The 19,265-nt window shown below is 40.1% G+C and overlaps 1 protein-coding gene across 5 annotated transcripts in view; it reads right to left on the bottom strand.

The window, feature by feature from the left end:
- KALRN (kalirin RhoGEF kinase) overlaps nt 1-19,265 on the bottom strand; it is a 786,138-nt gene that overhangs the window by 145,611 nt on the left and 621,262 nt on the right. For all 5 annotated transcript variants that reach the window (XM_075933149.2, XM_075933142.2, XM_075933143.2 and 2 more), the window contains exon 34: nt 11,155-11,401. In XM_075933149.2, the coding sequence (XP_075789264.2) occupies nt 11,155-11,401 (247 nt within the window). The remainder of the gene's footprint in view (nt 1-11,154; nt 11,402-19,265) is intronic.

The raw sequence follows: 19,265 nt of genomic DNA, 5'->3' as shown, positions 1-19,265 counted from the left end.
GAAAACATATATAGATGTACGGATGTTTGGAGTCTGGGACTAATCTGCCCTTAATGAAATTATCATTAGGTTTGACTCTTATCATTCTGAAAGATGTAAATCAGGAATAACTCCATTGAAGTTGACGGACTAATATATACGAGAAAAGAATCAGGCTTGTTGTGTTAGTATATCAAATATGTGACACAACTGCTGCTGCCAATATATAGAAACATACTCAATAAACTTCAACCAGTTCTTTAATACTTATGTACTAGGCCAGTGTTTCTTAAACTTTTTAAGACTGAGAAACATCAAACAGTATTTTTTTTATGAGGATTTTTTGTTGAGCCAAAAAAAGCGGGGGTAGGGTCAGGGAAAAGTTATTGAGGGGGAAAAAAAAGGTTGCCTGCCTCTTTAAGGATTCTGTTGTTCTCCACGGCACACCTCTGACTGCCTTGCGGCACACAGGTATGCCGTGGAACACAGTTTAAGAAACACTGTGCTAGGCACTCCAGACTGCTGATCTTTGGCTCTGTCTGCTCAGTGAAATTAGACTTTCATCACAGCTAGGTCACTTTAAAACAGATTAATAAACTATTTGTTTAAAATTAATAAAGGAGGGGTTTGCCCTGCAGCCAACTAAGGATGTGAATTCTTTTCTTAGGTTAATTTCCCCTTGCTTTCTGACTGTTGCCTTTTCACCTCTCTCTCTAGTACCATTTTAAAAAAATCAGATGTGTCCCCATAATCCATGCATCGACATTAGATTAGAAAATCTGTTTTGTTGCTCCTTCACTCTCAACTCTTGTGGAATTCAGGGCAAAAACAAAGCCTGGCAAGCAAACCCATGTTCAACAGGCCAGGAATATAATAATGAATGGTGGCCCACTGATCTTGGTTACACAGCAAAAGTTCTAAGCCAATGGGTCAGATCCCAATTTTCTCACCCTAATCTCAGGGTGGATTATGGTGAGACATTAACATGTTACTCTGCTAAATTTAGTTCATCCACGGCTGCTGATGAAAAGCAAGACCTGAACCATTCACAAGCTCTAGTTGCTCTCTTTTTATTTTGGAATGAGCATTGGTGACCTGTCTGCTAGCTGGCTGGGCAAAGTTCTTCTACACAACTTTCTCACCCATGACAAACATTTCAAGAAGCAGGGGTAGATGCAGAGAAAGTAGTATATACATTCTAGTCACATCAAGATGAGTTGCTTTTACACCCTTTGTCCTGTGGCATGCTTTTGTTTGTAGGGGAAGGAAAAGGGGTATTGATAGCATCAGTGCTAATAAAAACCTTGTTCTATGACTTGATAATTGTAATCAGTACTTCATATGGAATCCCTTCAGAGACATGCATCCATTACAAGTTGTATTTTCTTTTCTTTTTCTTGGGTGCTAGGAGATAATCCCAAACTAAAACTGTCCCACAAGGCACTTATGCTTAAAGAGTTAAAAAGTAGATTTTTTTTAGCTAATGGAACATTCATTGCCATAAGGCTCAAGTGTAGGGCCCCAGAAGTCAAGTCAATGCATAAGAGCCTCAGTTTTTATTTAAAAATAAAAACAAATTCTAGTTTGTGGTTGTGAAGAACAGCTTGAAAACATGACCTGTGTAACCAGGGCAGCAGTATTGCCTGAGTGTGCATAGAGCCTGATTCTGATTCAACTGCTCCAAGAGGGGGAACTGCCTCATATGTCTCAGTGAAGTATTAACTCCAAGACTGCTTGCTCTGCGTAGTCCCCCATCACAGAGAGAGGGTGTGTGTGTGTGTGTGAGAGAGAGAGAGAGAGAGAGAGAGAGAGGCAGGAGGAGGCAGAGTGTGTGCGTGTGTGTGTGCGTGTGTGTGTGTGTGTGTGTGTGTGAGAGAGAGAGAAAGAGAGAGAGAGTGGCAAGAGGAGGCAGTGGTCCCAATCCAACAACTCAACATGAACCAGGTGTGGGGGCAAGTATGGGCTCTTTCTTCCACTTCTCATCTATGAATGGTACAAGAGACTTCTGCTGTCACCCTTCTTGTTTCCAAGGGGTGAGGCTTCTTTTACCATCCTATAAAGGTAGAATGGGGCACAGTGCTATTATGTGTTGGGGGGAGGGAAGAAAGAGCACCCGTGCCATCGCTCAATATGGAGAGATGGAGAACAAATTGCATGCAGTGGTTAGGATCCCAATTTGCCTTGAACTGGCCCTTTCAGAAAGGGACTGAATGAAGCCAAAGAGAAAAAGTGCATGGTTGATCCAGAACTTTGTAGATATGCCCATCAGTTTCCCCAACTCAGGGGGGAGCAAACTGACCTGGAAGCTACTACAACTCAGACTGCAATTTCAATCTGCATTATGTTTTTGCCTTTAGAGGGCTCCAAAATGTCCTGGCATCAAAGGCTTTATGATCAAACTGCAAAAGGACACAAGTTAGCTCTTCAGACAACAAATATTGAGAAGCAAAAGAAGGAAATTTATAGTAAGGTCACACAATAACTTGGGAAAGCACATGTGCCTCTTAATCGTTCCACCGCTTATTTTCTTCTCTGCCTTGGATCTCCTTGTTAAATCACATGTCCCACTTCAACTTTTGTGGGTACTACCCCAGAATCCAGTTGAATGAGATGAATGTCTGGATGAACAGGTTTGGGGAGGTCAGAAAAGCCTTCCTGCTCTCCCCTACAATCCCGGGGGGAGAGGTCTGTTCTGTAGCCTGACTAGTCCAGTTGCAAAGGATCATCTCATCATAAAATAGAATAGCTGCAACTAGAGAAGATAAACTCTGTTCCAAAAAAAAAATGCCGCCTCAGCAAACCCACAAGCATATCGGAAGAAAACAAATAACCACTTACCACGAGCTGGTCGATTTTTCCGTAGAGATAGGCATTTCATCAGCACCACTAAGAGCAGTGTTGACAGCAGTCTACATATTAGTGATGCATTCTATTTCCTTCCCAGAGACTTTAGTTTTTAACACTTTTGAAGAATTAATTCCCTGTTCTTAGGGATCACTGGAAGCTGGTTTTGCATCTTCCTGGGCAATTACACTTTTTTTTTCCTGACACTTGTTTCATGTTTTACTCTTTCCCATTTTTCCATTTTGAAGTATCTGCAATTTATGCTCCATTTTCTATGCCACCGAAGCTTTATTTGAGCATTCATCCAGAAAACACACTGACAAGTGATTTGCTGATCTCCACAGGCAGCAATTATATTCCATATTCAGTCCAAACTGGAGAAAATAGTGCCAGTAGTTCAACAAAGAAATGCATGCAGCCCAATTGTCAGGAAATGAGACTGCATGAGAAATGTCAGGCCAAATTATCTGTGAACTAAATGGTCTGTATGTTAGACAATAGAAAGTGAGTGCTAGTGGTCAAACAGTAAAACTTTTGTAGGAGGACAGAAGGGACCATCAAACCATCTAATCTCCTGTGTAAATACTGACCATAGAGTTTAATTCAGTTAGTTTCACTTTACACTCCCCATATTTATTGTATCCATCTGTCTTCTCTTGTTTTGTACTTAGACTTCACACTCTTTGGGACGGGAACATTTCATTGTGTGTGCACAGTGCCTGGCACAGAGGACCCTAATTCTCGATCAGAGACAAATACACACCACCACCAAACAAATACCATCTCATTCAATAATTATGCTAAGTGAGTGTAATTTATATGCTAAAAAGATGGAGGGGGAATGTAGCCAGAAAAGCAACCATGAGGAGGCTTATTTTATCTTTCATCCTTCAGTTAATTTCTTTTCCTGCCACCCACTCCTTTCTGGGCCTTTGTGTAAATTACATCTAGGGGACCTTATTCTCTTCTCACACAGGCTGTGTCTAGACTGGCCACTGGCTGCTTGAATTTCCACAAAAGCACTGACGATCTCATGTAAGATTGTCAGTGCTTTTGCGGAAATACTATGCTGCTCCCGTTCAGGCAAAAGTCTTTTTCCGAAAAACTTTTGCGCAAAATGGCCAATGTAGAAAGCAGAGATTTGTTTTCCGCAAAAAAGCCCGATCGTGAAAATGGTGATCGGGGCTTTTTTGCGGAAAAGCGCGTCTAGATTGGCCACGGATGCTTTTCCGCAAAAAGTGCTTTTGCGGAAAAGCATCCTGCCAATCTAGATGCACTTTTCCGAAAATGCTTTTAACGGAAAACTTTTCCATTAAAAGCATTTCCGGAAAATCATGCCAGTGTAGACGTAGCCTATATACTGTTGTGTAACTCCAACCACTACGGTGGAGTTCTTCCTTAATTACATTGTTTTAAGTGAGGTGAATGAACCCCAATGAATGTCAAATCAGTGTAAGATATATGGTCATGTGCTATTTTTTTCATGACACTAATATGTAATTTACAGCAACATGTATGTAACTGCCTAATTTAGCCCACTTTTTGTACTAGGATAAAGTACAGAATCCCTCTATTGTTCTTGATAATCTCAATTGTCCACCACATATTGAAAGCCAGTCTTTTGTCTATTATAATGAAATAAGAGCATAATCTATGTTATTCTTGAATTTTAGATTAGAGTGATTGGATTAGATGAGTGAAGTTTTACCTACCAATAAAAAGGAAGTGAAGACAAAGCAAAAAAGGAAATTCACAGGCGTTTTCTCTTTAAACAAAGTCCTCTTGTTTGAAATAATAAAAGTCAGTGAAACAATAGCAAAATTGTGCACCCAAAATAGCTTTTCCTGTTTTATCACCGTATTCATCAGAAAAGTCAGTCATGCTCAGTAAAAATAAGAATTCAGATAGAGTGCTTCAGGGTCCTTTACTTTTGATATATTCCAGCTGAAGCAGCAAGCACAATTGACTTTATTGCCACTGTTACTTCCCAAATTACTATACATGGTTATATAATATCTGTAAACTCAGGCAGACATTTCTTATGCTTGGGCCTTGTTTTCAAGATTTTCAGAAGTATAATAGCTAAAGATGTAGGGTGAAATGCCAGCCCCACTATAATCAGTGAGGCTCTGATCCTCAAAAGTATTTAGGCTCCTAATTTCCACTGATTTCAAATCAAGTAAGAGTGAAATTCAGAGCTTTTTGAAGTAAATGAAATAAATGAGGATCATTTGAGGATCTCAGCCTGAGAGTTTTGTCACTTATTTCAAAAGGGTCTGAATTTCACCCTTTATTTGTATGTAAAGTGAGACCAAAAGGCCTGTCCAAGCCCCTGAGCTAGACCTGTATGTCCCACCTGAGAAGACACTCAGAGTTGAGGAAACACTAGTTGAGAACGATGAAGCTGGAATAGCTTCATTTTCTCTTCAGAGTACTTTCAATTTTGGTTTCTCATTTATTTATATTTCTCTTTGCTTCACTTGCACTCATCATAGGAGTACGGACGCAGGATTAGGCTGTAAGCAGAAGGCAAACATTCAGTAGATATAAAAATCAAGTTATGTTAAAGATGGTCTACTACTATGAAGTTCAGATTTGAACTGTTCTAAGGCTTAAGTGTGTTTTGGTCCAGCCCTCCTCTCTGGGGGTATGTCTAGACAACGAGGCTATTTCAGTATACTGGAGGTATCCTGAAATATTTACCCCACATCTTTTAAATGTGCCCATTATTTAAAAATATTTTAAGTTGGCAAGGCACGACTGCCCCTTAGAACAATGTTGTGTTCATTTATGTGCCTTATAAGTCTGTTCTTTAAGAGTTTTGGCCAATTAGCCTGGTACTGAAACTTACCAGCCTGAATTTGAAAGGATCACCTCTGGAATATTTTTTAAAAAGTGTTGTTACATTAGCTATCCTCCATCCATCTGGTACAAAGGTTGATTTAAGCAATAGGTTATATACCACAGTAGAGGTAATGTAATTTCATTTCTGAGTTCCCAAGTCTGGTGACATGTTATTGTTTAATTTATCAATTTGTTCCAAACAATATGCTGAAAGATCTTTCATCTCTACAACATAGTGAGTACAGAATAAAAAAATGTATATACGGGGTGGGGGAAGGAGGGAGTCTCCTGCTGACCTCTTTGTTCCGTTAGATCATCCGTCTCATCCTCCCCCTCCATTCAATAAATCTTATATATTTCCTTCCTCTTGCCTCACATCTATTTACTAAGAGAAGGCAATATTCTTTTATAGCCCACCAGGCAGCCTTATGACATTGCTTCTTCTGGTCACATATTCCACCAGGGACTATAATTCCCAGAGTCCATGCCCCTTAAAGGGGCTGAGACCCAAAACAGACAGACTGGCAATACCTTGTCCTGTTATCTCTTAAATGAGAATAAGGCCAAGAGTCAGGAAATGCAAAATAATCTCATTCAAATTAATTTACACATGTTAAGTTCATGGCATTGGTTGTTACCAGCTGTGCTGTTCCAGGTAACTTGCAATAGGGCCCTTTAGATACGCAAGTGCATGTTCCATTATCGTTTATCAAAGTTTTATGGCTTGCATGCTTTCTCTATACAAAACAACTGCTGCAAAATAGTTTAGGGTAATTTTTAATAGGTTCCTTTTTATGTTACGTGGGTGTTTAAAATTTACTGTGAGAACCTTAATTTGATAGACCAAAATTTTAAGAATCTATCATTTTGATAGTGGAAACCCACACTGCTACATTCATAGTATAATTGCTTGCTCTAGTCAGGGTCAAGCTAGCATGAGTAGGTTAGTCTATTCACAACTTAATATGAAATTAACTGTGTGACACCAAGGGTAAGCTTACTTCCATGTACTGAATGTACATTTGCTAGGTTATTAGTTTTCTTTCCCTTCATATAGATTTCACTCCCGTATTTCAAATTTACTGTGTAATACTCAGAGCGTAATTGTACAGAAAAATAGACAAGAATAGAAGTCACTGTTTTCTGTGATGTGCCATGTGGGACAGTTCATAAAGAATTTCAGTCTTAGTGAGTCATAATTCTTTCTTCATTTCTCCCTGAGAATGACAATTGGGGGGAAAAAAATCATGAATTCCTAAGTACAATGCCAGAAGCTGCAGGACAGTTTCTTTTACTCAACTAGCCATAAATTACATGGGGATGGTAAAGTTCAGAAAGCCCTGTGCCTGTTTACAAAGGTATAATTTCAAATGCTGCTGGATTGTTAGAAATATAGAACATTCAGGCCTGCCCTGAATTATAGTCTAGTCACGAAGAAATCCTCGGTGAATTCTCAAAGCATAGCAGTGAACAGCAGCAAAAGCAAGGGAAGGCTGTGAGATGGGCATTTTAAAGTCCTAGTTTTATTGTCCATCAACAATGAAAATCAGGCAAAACTCATGGGGATTCTTATTGCTTTTTATTCTATTCTTTTTGGGGCTCTTCATAACTTTGCAATTTTTTACATTACTGTTGTTAAAAAAAAGTAAAACCCCTTCATAGCACATTGGGAATCAGTCCATGCATAGAAGCAGAAAGTGTCTCAATGCATCTTTACTTGTCAGTTTTTCCTTCACATCTTCACTAGCTGTTGAACAGGTAAATTAGTTAAACCATAGATTGCTTGATATTTTTAGGGGACAGCTTTCACTGATGTTAGATAAAATGTTGGAACAAACCCATAAAATAATGTAAGTTAAGTTTTAAGTTGATGGACAATATAAACTACATTTTAAGACCCTGCATTTTTATATAAACTGTGCAAGATTTAAAGATCATTCTGAAATTATTTTCCATTTCTCACTAAGCAGATTAAGTTACCTTTTAATATTTTGACATAAATCAGCTAAGCTATGTTAGATGGCCAATTTACTGATAGAGACACTAGGTTTTAAGTGAAAAGACTTGAAATTATACTGCCTGTAAAGACAATTATAAATAATGTTATCTCCATAGCTTCAGCAGCTACCCCACTGCTACTTTTATACAGTTGTGAAGGCTTCCAGATTTGAAACAGATGGGTGAAATCTGCTTGTTATATTTTTCCATATAAACAGCTGCAATAGCCACACGGATGTTCTGCTAGTATGAAATGTCCCATGAAATAAAAGTGTCGGAGAACCTCTGAGCTTATGAAGTAATATTGAGAAATTAGAGGTACAGCAACAAATTTCTCTTAGTTTATAATTAAGTTTAAGCAGAGGGTTGGGTTTCAGTTTGAACACAGCAGTTGCAGTCACAGGTACCACAGAAAAATCCAAATGTCTAAAAAATTCAAATTTAGAAATTTTTAATGAAAAAGAGGACATATTTTTAATGAAAAGGTGACCTCTTTCTTTGACCAGCTCAGAGAGACAAAACTAGAACTATTCTTGAGTTCAGATTCAACACCACTGAAATCTTGGGACATTGTCTGCAATTTTGGATCAAAATCTCAAGAAACATCTCATGAGATGCATTAGCAGGGGCATTGTGAGCAAGACCCAAGAAATCATTCTTCCGCTCTGCACTGATTAGGCATCAATTTACTAATTGGAGTATTGTGTCCAGTTCTGGGCACCACATTTCAAGAAAGATGTGGAGAAATTAGAGAAGGTCCAGAGAAGAGCAATAAGAATGATTCAAGGTCTAGAGAACATGACCTATGAAGGAAGACTGACTTGTTTAGCATGGAAAAGAGAAGATTGAGGGGACATGATAGCGGCTTTCAGGTATCTAAAAGGGTGTCACAAGGAGGAGGGAGAAAAATTGTTCTTCCTGGCCTCTGAGAATAGAACAAGAAGCAATAGGCGTAAACTGCAGCAAGGGAGGTTTAGGTTGGACATTAGGAAAAAGTTCCTGTCAGGGTGGTTAAATACTGGAATAAATTGCCTAGGGAGATTGTGGAATCTCCATCTCTGAAGATATTTAAGAGTAGGTTAGATAAATGTTTATCAGGGATGGTCTAGACAGTACTGGGTCCTGCCATGAGGGCAGGGGACTGGACTCAGTGAACTCTCGAGGTCCCTTCCAGTCCTAGTATTCTATGATTCTATGAGATCGACTTATCTCATGTCATTTTGGTGGTATCTCAACCAATAATGCAAAACAGTTGTTTTCTGGTCTCCAATAAAACTCAGGAAAAAAGCTATAGGGGCAGATTCTGATCCAGGATTTTAAAGCCTAGTGTGCCAGGAATCTGAATGAGTTATGAGTGGCGTTTCCAGTTTCAGATCACCTCAGTGAAATACAAGAGCATGAGTTACTTGTCACAATAGTCCTACCCAATACAACACTACTGCATCATATAAATAACTGCAGGGTGCAGCTATTAGTACAGAAGTTTGACTTGATATTTAATTATATGCTTCTGCCCTCTCCCTATTTACCTTTATTAAAGTTTTCAAATACACACTAGTAATCACAGTACACTTTAACAAGACAACTCAGCAGCACCCTCTAGTGAATGAATGTAGGACAAACACCTGCTGCAGCTTAACCAAAAGTTGTCAGTGCTTCACAAATCCAGTGATGTGATAGAAAAGAAAAGCAGCAGTAGTACTGTACAAAACACAGGTGAAACTCAGTTTAGGTTTGGGGATTCTTGGGCTCGAGACTCACTTACAAGCAGTGGCAGTAGTATATTTTTCTTCTCTCCTGATGGAATATAGGGCAGGGGGAAGGACCATAATTGAGAGAGGCCACTGGGGAATAGCAAATCTGTTCTGTGATTATCTGATCTGGTGTTCTGGATCAGTCCCATCTCTACTTCTAAAACCATGACTCAAAATCTTTGGTACTAGACAAACCCAGGAGTCTGCCCTAACCATTTTTCTATTTTCTTTCATCTTTGTGCAAAGCCCCTTTCTGTGGCGATGGAGGTTTGATGACTGGAACAAGGACCAAATATAGCCTTTTTTCCTACTTTTTGTAAAACCCCCAAGCTTATTTTGTTTAATGAGAGAGAATTTAATTCTGTTTCCTGTGCTGTAGTGGGAAAATTTGCAACCAGAAAGACCAGGACTTTCTTGGGAGTTCAGGAATACTATGTAAAGAGCCTCTTTTCCCTGCCCCCTTAGAGCACTTGCTTGGCAGAATTCTCACCCAGTGCTCAAGAGTTCACTGAATGGGGACTTGGACAATATGGATATCATGCACTATAGAACCAACAGATTGTGTGATCTGCTAGTTTGCGGGTGTGATCAAGTTTCCAACATGTATGTTTTTGTGTGCAGCTAGTCAGAGTAACATATTAGTTCCTTTTGTAGGTGCTTTATGGATTGACCATTGACAGCTTGGAGGATGGCTTTAGTAAGCAATATACAGAAAGCACTGCTTCCTCTATCTCCCAATCCATTTTTTTTTAGAACCGTATATGTTCTTTGTCTAGGTTAGAAATGTTTTTCGATCAGGTTTGCTAAATTAATCATACTTTTGACTATTTCCCCTTTTAACTGTAGGCATTTATATGAAAAGGATTTTCATTTTGTAGTAACGTTAGCTAAGTATAAAATTTGGAAGGATAGCATCAGTCTTCTTGTTTCCCTGCATAAGTGGCTGTGGATGAATCTTTCTCACCATGATGCAGCACTGTACACGTCATTCCATTTTCCTCTTAAGATACAATTATATGTCACTTTCAGAGGCAACATTAGTTGATCTTTAGAGGTCTATTCTAACATGGCAGTTGCTGTATCTCTACTCAAGAAACTGTATTTTATTCAACATTAGGCCTTTATCACTGTCAAGTTATAAATCTCCTTAGCTGTTGAATAAGTTAAAATGGATACAATCAGATATTGCTAGAGGAAAGTATTGGTATCGCCAGAGATCACCTGCAATTATTGACTCTTGTACCATTGAAAAGGAAGTTTGTGGGATCAAAGAGACAAGCATATAGGAAGTTAACAAAAGAACTGGCATTAATGTGCATTGCAGCATCCATAAAACATCAGATATATAATTTGGGCATTCTGAAAAAAAACAACAGTTGAACTTTTACTTCTCCTATACCATTAGGAGTTGAAGATAGGACTATAAGACATTAAAAAGACATTTTCTCCTAGATGTATATTAAAGTCTATGATAATACTATGATCTACGATTCCAGTGTCTCTGGATAACAACCATTTTGCATGCTGGCAACAGAGAGACACTCTTAATGGAGATTTCCTAGAACTGTATTGATTTTCAAGGAGGTATTTTCAGAATGTACTAATGACTAAAAATGTTACTTATTTACAACTATTCCTTGGAAAGGGACAGTGTTAGTTGAGCTTTTCTTAAGGAAACATGAAATAGTCCTTCCTAATGTTACTGTTGTGGGAACCTTGCTAAACTTCTGCCTACCTTTTCCTGAAGGGAAGAAGCAGTCCATCTCCACACTGCTCCGGGAATGGGAGATGCAGAGAGTACTGCTGGGGACAAGGCCTTCCTGAGGGGGGCTCCGCTCAGTCGTCCGTACCAAACACCAGCCAGGCCTTTCACTGGGCCTCTCCAGTAACTCCACTGTCTGTCCCACCTGGATGCTTAGCTCGCTGCTATGGCTGGCTGTGAAGTCTTGTAGCACCACAGTGAGTTCACACCCTCCAGACAACTGCCAAGATAGAAAGAAAAATATCAACAAGTTAAAGCACCCTGAATGCAATTTTCTTGTACAGTGTATTTGTATTGGCAATCCAACTAGATCATTGGTTGATAAAATTTCTATTACAATTCCTTAGCAGCTGTGTTTAGTCATTTCCTTTGTCAAAGTTCAAATAGCTGTGCCTCTGATTTCCTTGATTTCTATTGATGTTGCCAACTTTAGGTAACAAATTAAAAACCACCCATCTGTTAACCCTTATATTTACTGATATTTTCCAGCTCTGAAAGATTTTCATTTCAATGCTTGCTTTTCTTTCTCTTGTATCTTTGTAGGAGGGTAATGATTGAGGTTCAGGATCCACTGGCACTCTGCTCAGTCTCAGGCTACGTCTAGACTGCAGTGCCCAGTTTTTCTGAAAAAATTTCTGAAAAAGTGGACGCGTTCTTTCGCTATCCATGTAAACCTCATTTTACGAGGAAGAAGGGATGGCTTGAAAGAGCAAGTTTTTCCAAAATGTGGCGCCATATAGACGCACCAAATTTTGGAAAAGCCTTGCTCGAAAGAAAAGCGGAAAAAGATACAGAAATTACAGTTTGCAATGTGTGTATCTTTTTCCGACTTTTCTTTGTTGTCTAGACATAGCCTCAGAGTAAACTCCCACACTCCTGTCCACAGACTGGGTTATATTCATATTTAGCACCCTCTCCACACAGCATCAACAGAGAGGTTTCAATGAGAGAATGAATACAGAACAGACAAGAAAAGAATCCTATTCCCATTTCACCAAAGAAGGGTCATTCCTTACAGTATGTTTTCTATTTTGATGTGATGAGACCTCCACTGCTTCTCTTGGGACACAATCACACCTCTTCTCTCCTTTTTGAGGAAAAAATAAACATCTGAAGGAGCAGCCTGTGCCATTCCTAAAAGATACTCAGTTTAAAAGCTACATGCACTGCACTGAAGTGCCACTAGATGTCTATGTTTGCCATCACTCAGCGAACTAATAGTAAGGGACTGAATGATAGTTTTATCTATGGATGAGGTTGGGAGGGACGTACTAAACAGCATATTAACAAACAACCATTTCAAATGAGCTGGGCTTAAATCCAAGAAAATAAATGGCTGCATGTTCCCCTGGATACTCCTTAAACGACAGTCAGGGACTGATCATTTCTAGTAAAGAGGGTGGCAGGTGTTACAAACCAGGCAAAGGCTTCCTCAGGTGCCTGATTTGATTTGTAGAAAGTGTATCCATTTTTATTGTTTAAACAGAAGAGGAGAAATAGCCCAGAAAACTCCTAGGAAAAGAGTAAGTTGCCTTGGGATGCCATTGCTTCAGAAAGTCAGAACACAGTAAAGCCTGTTCCAGTCGATGAAGCCCTGCACTGAATATCTGATATATCCATATCAGTTATTTGTGATGCTGCACTTCATGAAACAGACCTAGGACTGGCTCCCATAAAAATGAAATTATGACATGGCTTTGTCATTATCTTGTTAAATTTCTAATGCTCTGGGATAAAGGGACTTTCAGCTGGACAGCACTTTTAAACACCGCCACATAGGAAGCACCTGCAGTTGGCGAAAATCAGATATTGTCATTAATGTCTTCTACTTCCTTATTATTTTCCTCTCACTTGTTAAAAATAGTCACTTGAGGCAATGGGCCAAATTCTGCCCAGTTACACTGGAATTTGGAACAATTCTACTGTAGTTAATAAAGTTATCCAGCTAATAAAGCTGTATTCATTGTGGTATAGCAAAAGGTAGAAAGGTCTGAAACTGTACCAGCAGAAAGGTGATAGGAAAGTTCAGTTTCATTAAAAGGCTAGAGGCACCTCTAACTTATCCAGAACGTTCCAGAGAAACGATGGAGCTTCCTTCCACTTCGTTCGTTGCTATGTAGGTGGGGAATGACAAGGCCTGACTGAGAGCTAACGTCTAACATTCAGCTAGAGTTGTGGAGAGGGGAAATGAACTCTAGTTGTTATAGGAGACCATTTCAGGTTTCTCTTACCTACATCCACAAAGGGAGTTAGCAAGTAGTTTCACCTCATGGTTATGTAAGTTTTGACTACCTGGTAGTAATTGCAAGCTTTGGAAAAATATCTGTGAACCGTATGGTGATGTTCAACATCCTTTCACCTATGAAGTGCTCCCCCTTCGTCTAATACTTCTTTAATACATTTTTTAAAAAGAGAACACTTTTTTCAGCCATAAAATGATGTTATCCTATCTATAGCCAGTCATGCAAAATAAAATATATGCATACCACAATTACAGCTGATATGAAATAGAAAAAATACACAATGCCTTACAGGCTGTATTTCATATGAAAATGGTTTACTACTGTTCTCTGACATAATCCCTTACTGTTTTAGAAATAACCCCCATTACACTTAATTCATTTAATAAATTGTCAGCCCACGTGTTAGCATCTAAATACTACACAATGGGACGAGTACAAAATATTAATATAAAAATAAATATACAACCTGAATATACAATAACACAAAACAAGAAGATTGGAAACAAGGACAAACCTAATAATTCCTGGGTACAGAGAAATCCACAGGCATACCCAATTAATATTAAAATCAGAAAGAAAAGGTGATAGCAAATACAGATAATAAAATGTTAGCACTTAATAAAGGGTCCCAAACCCAGTTCAAGGTATTAAGACTAAAAGAAGCTAGAGAGGAACTCTGGCAAGTCTGCTCAAGGTGGAACCTCCACAACCAGGAAATCTGGACGGAAAAAAAATCTGCCCTAGGCTGGTTGCGCCTTGGTCTCCTGTGTAGCAAAAGTAGTTGCCATGGCAACTGCTGCTGCCAGTAGTCATGAAGCCATCTTCTGTGCTTTGTTTTTGTGTGTGCCTGAGCTATGGAACATAACTAATGAGTTTAGTATGTTAATATAGGCTGAGATATGTCTGCAAAAAGTCACATGGTCCATGTGATTGGCTCTCAGGCATAGAACCTTACAGCGACCAACTTCCATTCAGGAGGCAGCGAGGAGAAACATATGGACAGCCTGTGTTGCCTGCAGAGAGCCAGGTACACACTATATAGGTCAGCCACTACTCCTGCTAGTGCCCCAGTGCAGCAAACCAGCCAAAGAGGAGTGGCAGAGAGATGGCAGAGCTGAGCAAGCACAGAGAAATGTATACACCACACCTGTGTGAAAAGTTGACAAAACTGCCATGGCAGGACTTTTGGCTGGGTCCCTCCACACCCCATAAATCGTGGACTACAGCTTAAAAGTTACAATCTGGCCCATAAACACTGAACACCTTGCTAGCTATGTACGACAACTAATTAGAGAGTGGCACAACTGCAGGGTTCAGGTCCAGGTCTGTGTTTGGATTCCTAGTCATCTCTAGCTAGTTCAGGGTGACTAGTTATTTTATACACTTCACTCTGCCAAGTGCATCAGCAGAACACAAAGCTAGAGCTTCCACTCATTCCAGTTATAAAATGGAAGTAAATTTCAGAGGAATGCTGGGCTAAAAGAGAATCCCGTCCTCTGCAAGCACAATCTGCAGTGACTGAGTGCTACTCTAGGATTCACACATGGGGGAAAGTTCACAAAACTATGAGCAGCGATGTGAGCAGTTTACTTTGTGTTGACTTTACTCATCCAACTACACAACAACTTTGGGGTCCTACAGGATCATTCCAGTAGAAAAACTCTGTCAACTGCCCATCAGCAAAGGCCATTCCTGGGTGCAAGGGGGGGTTGAGGCCTGGGACAACCTCATCCCACCCCAGGCCCTGCCCCACAATCCACCAAGTCCCTTCCCTGCCTCTTCCTATCCATGTTCTGCCCCCATTTCACCATTTTCCCCAAGCCTATCTCCTGAGCAACACTGGGAGCCAGCAGAGTTGAGTGGGCTAGAGTCAGATTGTTCCGCTCTGCTCCCCACTGCCACTAGTGAGTGCCGTGGTGGGCCCAACCCCTACTGTTTGTGTCAGGTCCTATGGTAATCCGATTCCACATCCCCCTGATGTGCGTCCTCTCTCCAAAGCACAGGGCCTAGGGAGACTGCCCTGTACCATTCTATGAATGGGATAGCTCTGCCAGTCTTGGGATGATGAAACACAAGCTTTAAAAATGACCCCATCATTCCAAGATGCTTCAAACATGGGAGCCAGAAAAGCTTTTTGAGCCATATGGTAACGCTTAGTGTAGGATTAATGTGTTATGATCTTTTCTGAATCATAGTGTAATACATGCACATGGGCATCAGAATATCTGTGTGACTCAAGAAACAGAGTAGTCATGAGAGAAAATGAAGTGGAGCAGAAACTGAGCTCCAAAGTCTATTTCTCATAAATAGTAAGATTGTAAAGACTAACCCGGTCACATCCAGTCCATCCCCCTGCCAGTAAAGAACTGCTCATTGTAGCACATTTGCTCATATTTTATCATTCAAATATTAAAGGGAGATAGGAATAGTCCTCTGGCAGACAGCATAGGGGCCTGGGCCAGATGTGTCCCCTGGGAAGGAACCCTAAGCATTTCTAAAATGGGGACAAGTTAGGCACAGGTAAAATAAGGTTACATACATTGCATAACTGCCACCTTTTTACAAATTTAGGGGAAATCGCTAAAGCCTCAACTGTTCATCTCACATGCTGCCATGGATCTTATTCACTTTGCTTCTGAAAGATCAAACCAAGCTCTTGTCGGTGGTTGCTAGTTAAATGAATAAGTATTGTCCTGACAAACCTGTAATACTTTGGAGTACATACATGACCAGTGGTACAGATGACTGGGAATGTTCAAATGTTCATCCAAGTTTTGCATCTGCGGTCCATCGCTAAACTTTAACAGTGGATGGACCCTTGGAAGACTGGGAGCTGGGAGGACAGATGTGAGGATATTCTTTGCAGTATACCTGACTCTCGCTATATTTTCCAAATCATTCCTTATGAATTTCACACTACACTCTATAAATACTGTGAACTGCCATTGCTTGCCTGACGTACTTTTGCCAAGGTCTAAAACTGAACTGCTATGCCAATTGCCCATTTAGGCTGCTGTCTATTTGGCTAATGCTGTGTATATAATTAGCCAATGTCAGAAGCTTCATTGGCAGGCAATACACAAGACATCTTCTTGTGTGATATTAATCTATTTGGGGATTGGGCCTGGATAAAAGGTTCCACTTCTGGCCCATCTCTAATTAATTCTGTATGTATATTTGCATGGAAACGCCTTTGCATATATTACATCTTTTTCACATTTAACTTATTTCCCTTTCTCCATGTCTATTTGGATTTTAGTGTTAATATTGCAAAAGCAAAGATGTCTAGAAGTTAAAAAAACCAAAAACCAACCACACACACACCCCACCCAAGAATTGAGGTAATATGCATAATACATTTCAATTAAATGAAGAACTATTTACCACTTCAGTACAAATCTGAAACAAGCATCTGATTTTCACATAAACAGCAAGCAGTGGAAGAGGAATTGGTTAGCGTCAGTGTTCTAAAATATGCAAACATCATTACACAAACCCACAGTAGCTTGCCATTTACAAATATTCAATAAGATACAGCCCTGTGCTGGTTTAAACAAACTGTTTCTGTGTGCTGCTGTATTACACACTTACATAAATTGCTCGTTTTCTGTTGCTATTAGGATTTCTGCCCATCTGGTTTTGGATGACAGCCAGTTTTAGACAGAACCATTTAATCACCCTAAACAGAATCCAGGCAGTTCCTGGGTTACATGGATCCGACTTACATCGGATCCCTACTTACAAACAGGGTGAGGCAACCCCACACTAGCTGCTTCCCCCCAGTAGACCAGGGAGACGCGAAGCTAGCGCCCCTCCCAGCAGACCAGGGAGACGTGGAGCGGCTTTTTTCAGCAGACACCTCAGCTTGAGAATAAAGGACTGAGGGAAGTGAGGTGCGGGAGAATAAAACTGAGCTCTGGAGAAATGTTTGGCTAGAGTTTCCCCTACAATATGTACCAGTTCCGACTTACATATAAATTCAACTTAAGAACAAACCTACAGTCCCAATCTTGTACGTAACCCGGGGACTGCCTGTATTCTGAAAAGGTGAAAGAGGCAGAGAGTAAAAAAGGTATTTGCATTCTTATCAGGAGATAAACAGAAAAATGGATTAGATTCTTAAAGGTTGATTTGGTCTGTACTGAAAAATCTCAAGAGCTGTCACCACAGCCCAGATGGGGACTACAAAATTAGGCTTTCCACCGCTGGATTTCACCCGACAATTTTCACTGTGGAGCCTGGCGGAAAGGCAAGGAGATAATAAATGCTCTTGGTGTAAATATGTGTAAACTCATAGGAAATTTGAAAAAGGGGAGGTTAAAAAAGATCGAACACTGCAGAAATCTTAGACAGTGTTCAAGCATCAGAGAATTGCTTGAAGTTTATCCTGGTATGACTGGTTTTGCCAAAGACTATAGGCACGCAAGTACTCAGTTTCCTCTATCAAAAGACTGCACAACTTTGAAATGCCTGGCTGACAGCATGGGACATTCTAGTTAACATTTGCTGCATCTCTGTGAATATGTTTCCATGGGGGCCAGACTGTGATTTCAGGCACAAATAGGCTAAATCGGGAGTCATGATGGTGAATGGATTTATTTCAGATTTAGATCAGAATTAGACCCTTTCTCTGGCTAGTCTTTAGTTCACTGTTGAAGTCCTTTTTCAGGCAAAATTTCTTTGGCTTCAGGATTTGGACCAATTTGAATTTTCATGAAGAAGGGGATAACATTTTCCTCCCACTTTTTTCTTCTCTTTTATGAAATTAACACAATCAGTCAATGAACCCCAGTTCCCTGGGAAGATCTCTTTCTATGTGAGATGGGCCAGAAGTGGATTCTTTTATTGATGCACATCTGGTTAAGATCGCTGCAATGGCTGTGCAGCCCAAATTCACAGCTTATACTGCTGTTAGGAAGGTGATAATACTAGAGACATTAAGAGATGCCGCAATTTATGAATCAAGATATACTATGTGATTCTATGGCAAGAGAAAAAAAGCACTGATAGAAAGGAAAAAGATACAAATATATTAACAGAAAGGAAATCTGTTTTTATGAGCTCAAATAACGTATACCTTTCATGTTAAACATCAGGCTGCACCCATACTGGAGTCCCTACTGGGCAACCACATCCTGGCTGTGCTGTTTTGGACTGATGCACAAGCTCACACATCTGCAGTACAGCTTGAATGGTATTCTCTGAAGAATTTCAGAGGCATTTCCAGGGAAAAAATGGTTTCACTATACTCCAAAGAGCACATTCACTGTTGTCTGGAATGTTTTCAAGGGCAACAGTGACCAGATGTCAAGCTTATTATGTTTGTTCAGCAACTTGCTTTAGAATCCAGTCAGCACATCAGAATTGGCTTGATTCTGGAAAATTCTCAGTACCTTTTATGGCACTGAAAACCTTTCAGAGGGTGCTCAGTGGCTCCAAGGCTCACATTTGGCAACCTGTAATAGCACAAAAGGAGCAGAAACCAATTGCACCTCTTTAGTGGGCATGGAGCCAACATAGCAGCCTATGGTGTAGGAGATTAGAAAAGAACATGGCTGGAACAAATTTAGCCACTAAGCTGGTACACCTGGCAGCCCCTAGGCTAGGGCTACTCAGCACGTGGCCTGTTTGTTTGTGGCCTGTAGTGTGGTTTGGGTTTACACGGGCTCAACACGCGGCCTGCAGGTGGGAACCATTGAACATGGCCCCTGCTGGGAATGCGCTCCACAACAGTGAGTCTATATAATGGGTCTTCTGTTGATGTGTGTTTTAGTAGTTAAATTCCTGGACTGTCATTGCTCATTAAAAGTGCTGTGATATAGGTGGAAATCGGGTAAATAT

This window comes from Pelodiscus sinensis, chromosome 7, assembly GCF_052426305.1.
Source record: "Pelodiscus sinensis isolate ZL-2025 chromosome 7, ASM5242630v1, whole genome shotgun sequence".
NCBI classification, from domain to species: domain Eukaryota; kingdom Metazoa; phylum Chordata; order Testudines; family Trionychidae; genus Pelodiscus; species Pelodiscus sinensis.
This window is presented reverse-complemented; position numbering and strand designations above follow the sequence as displayed.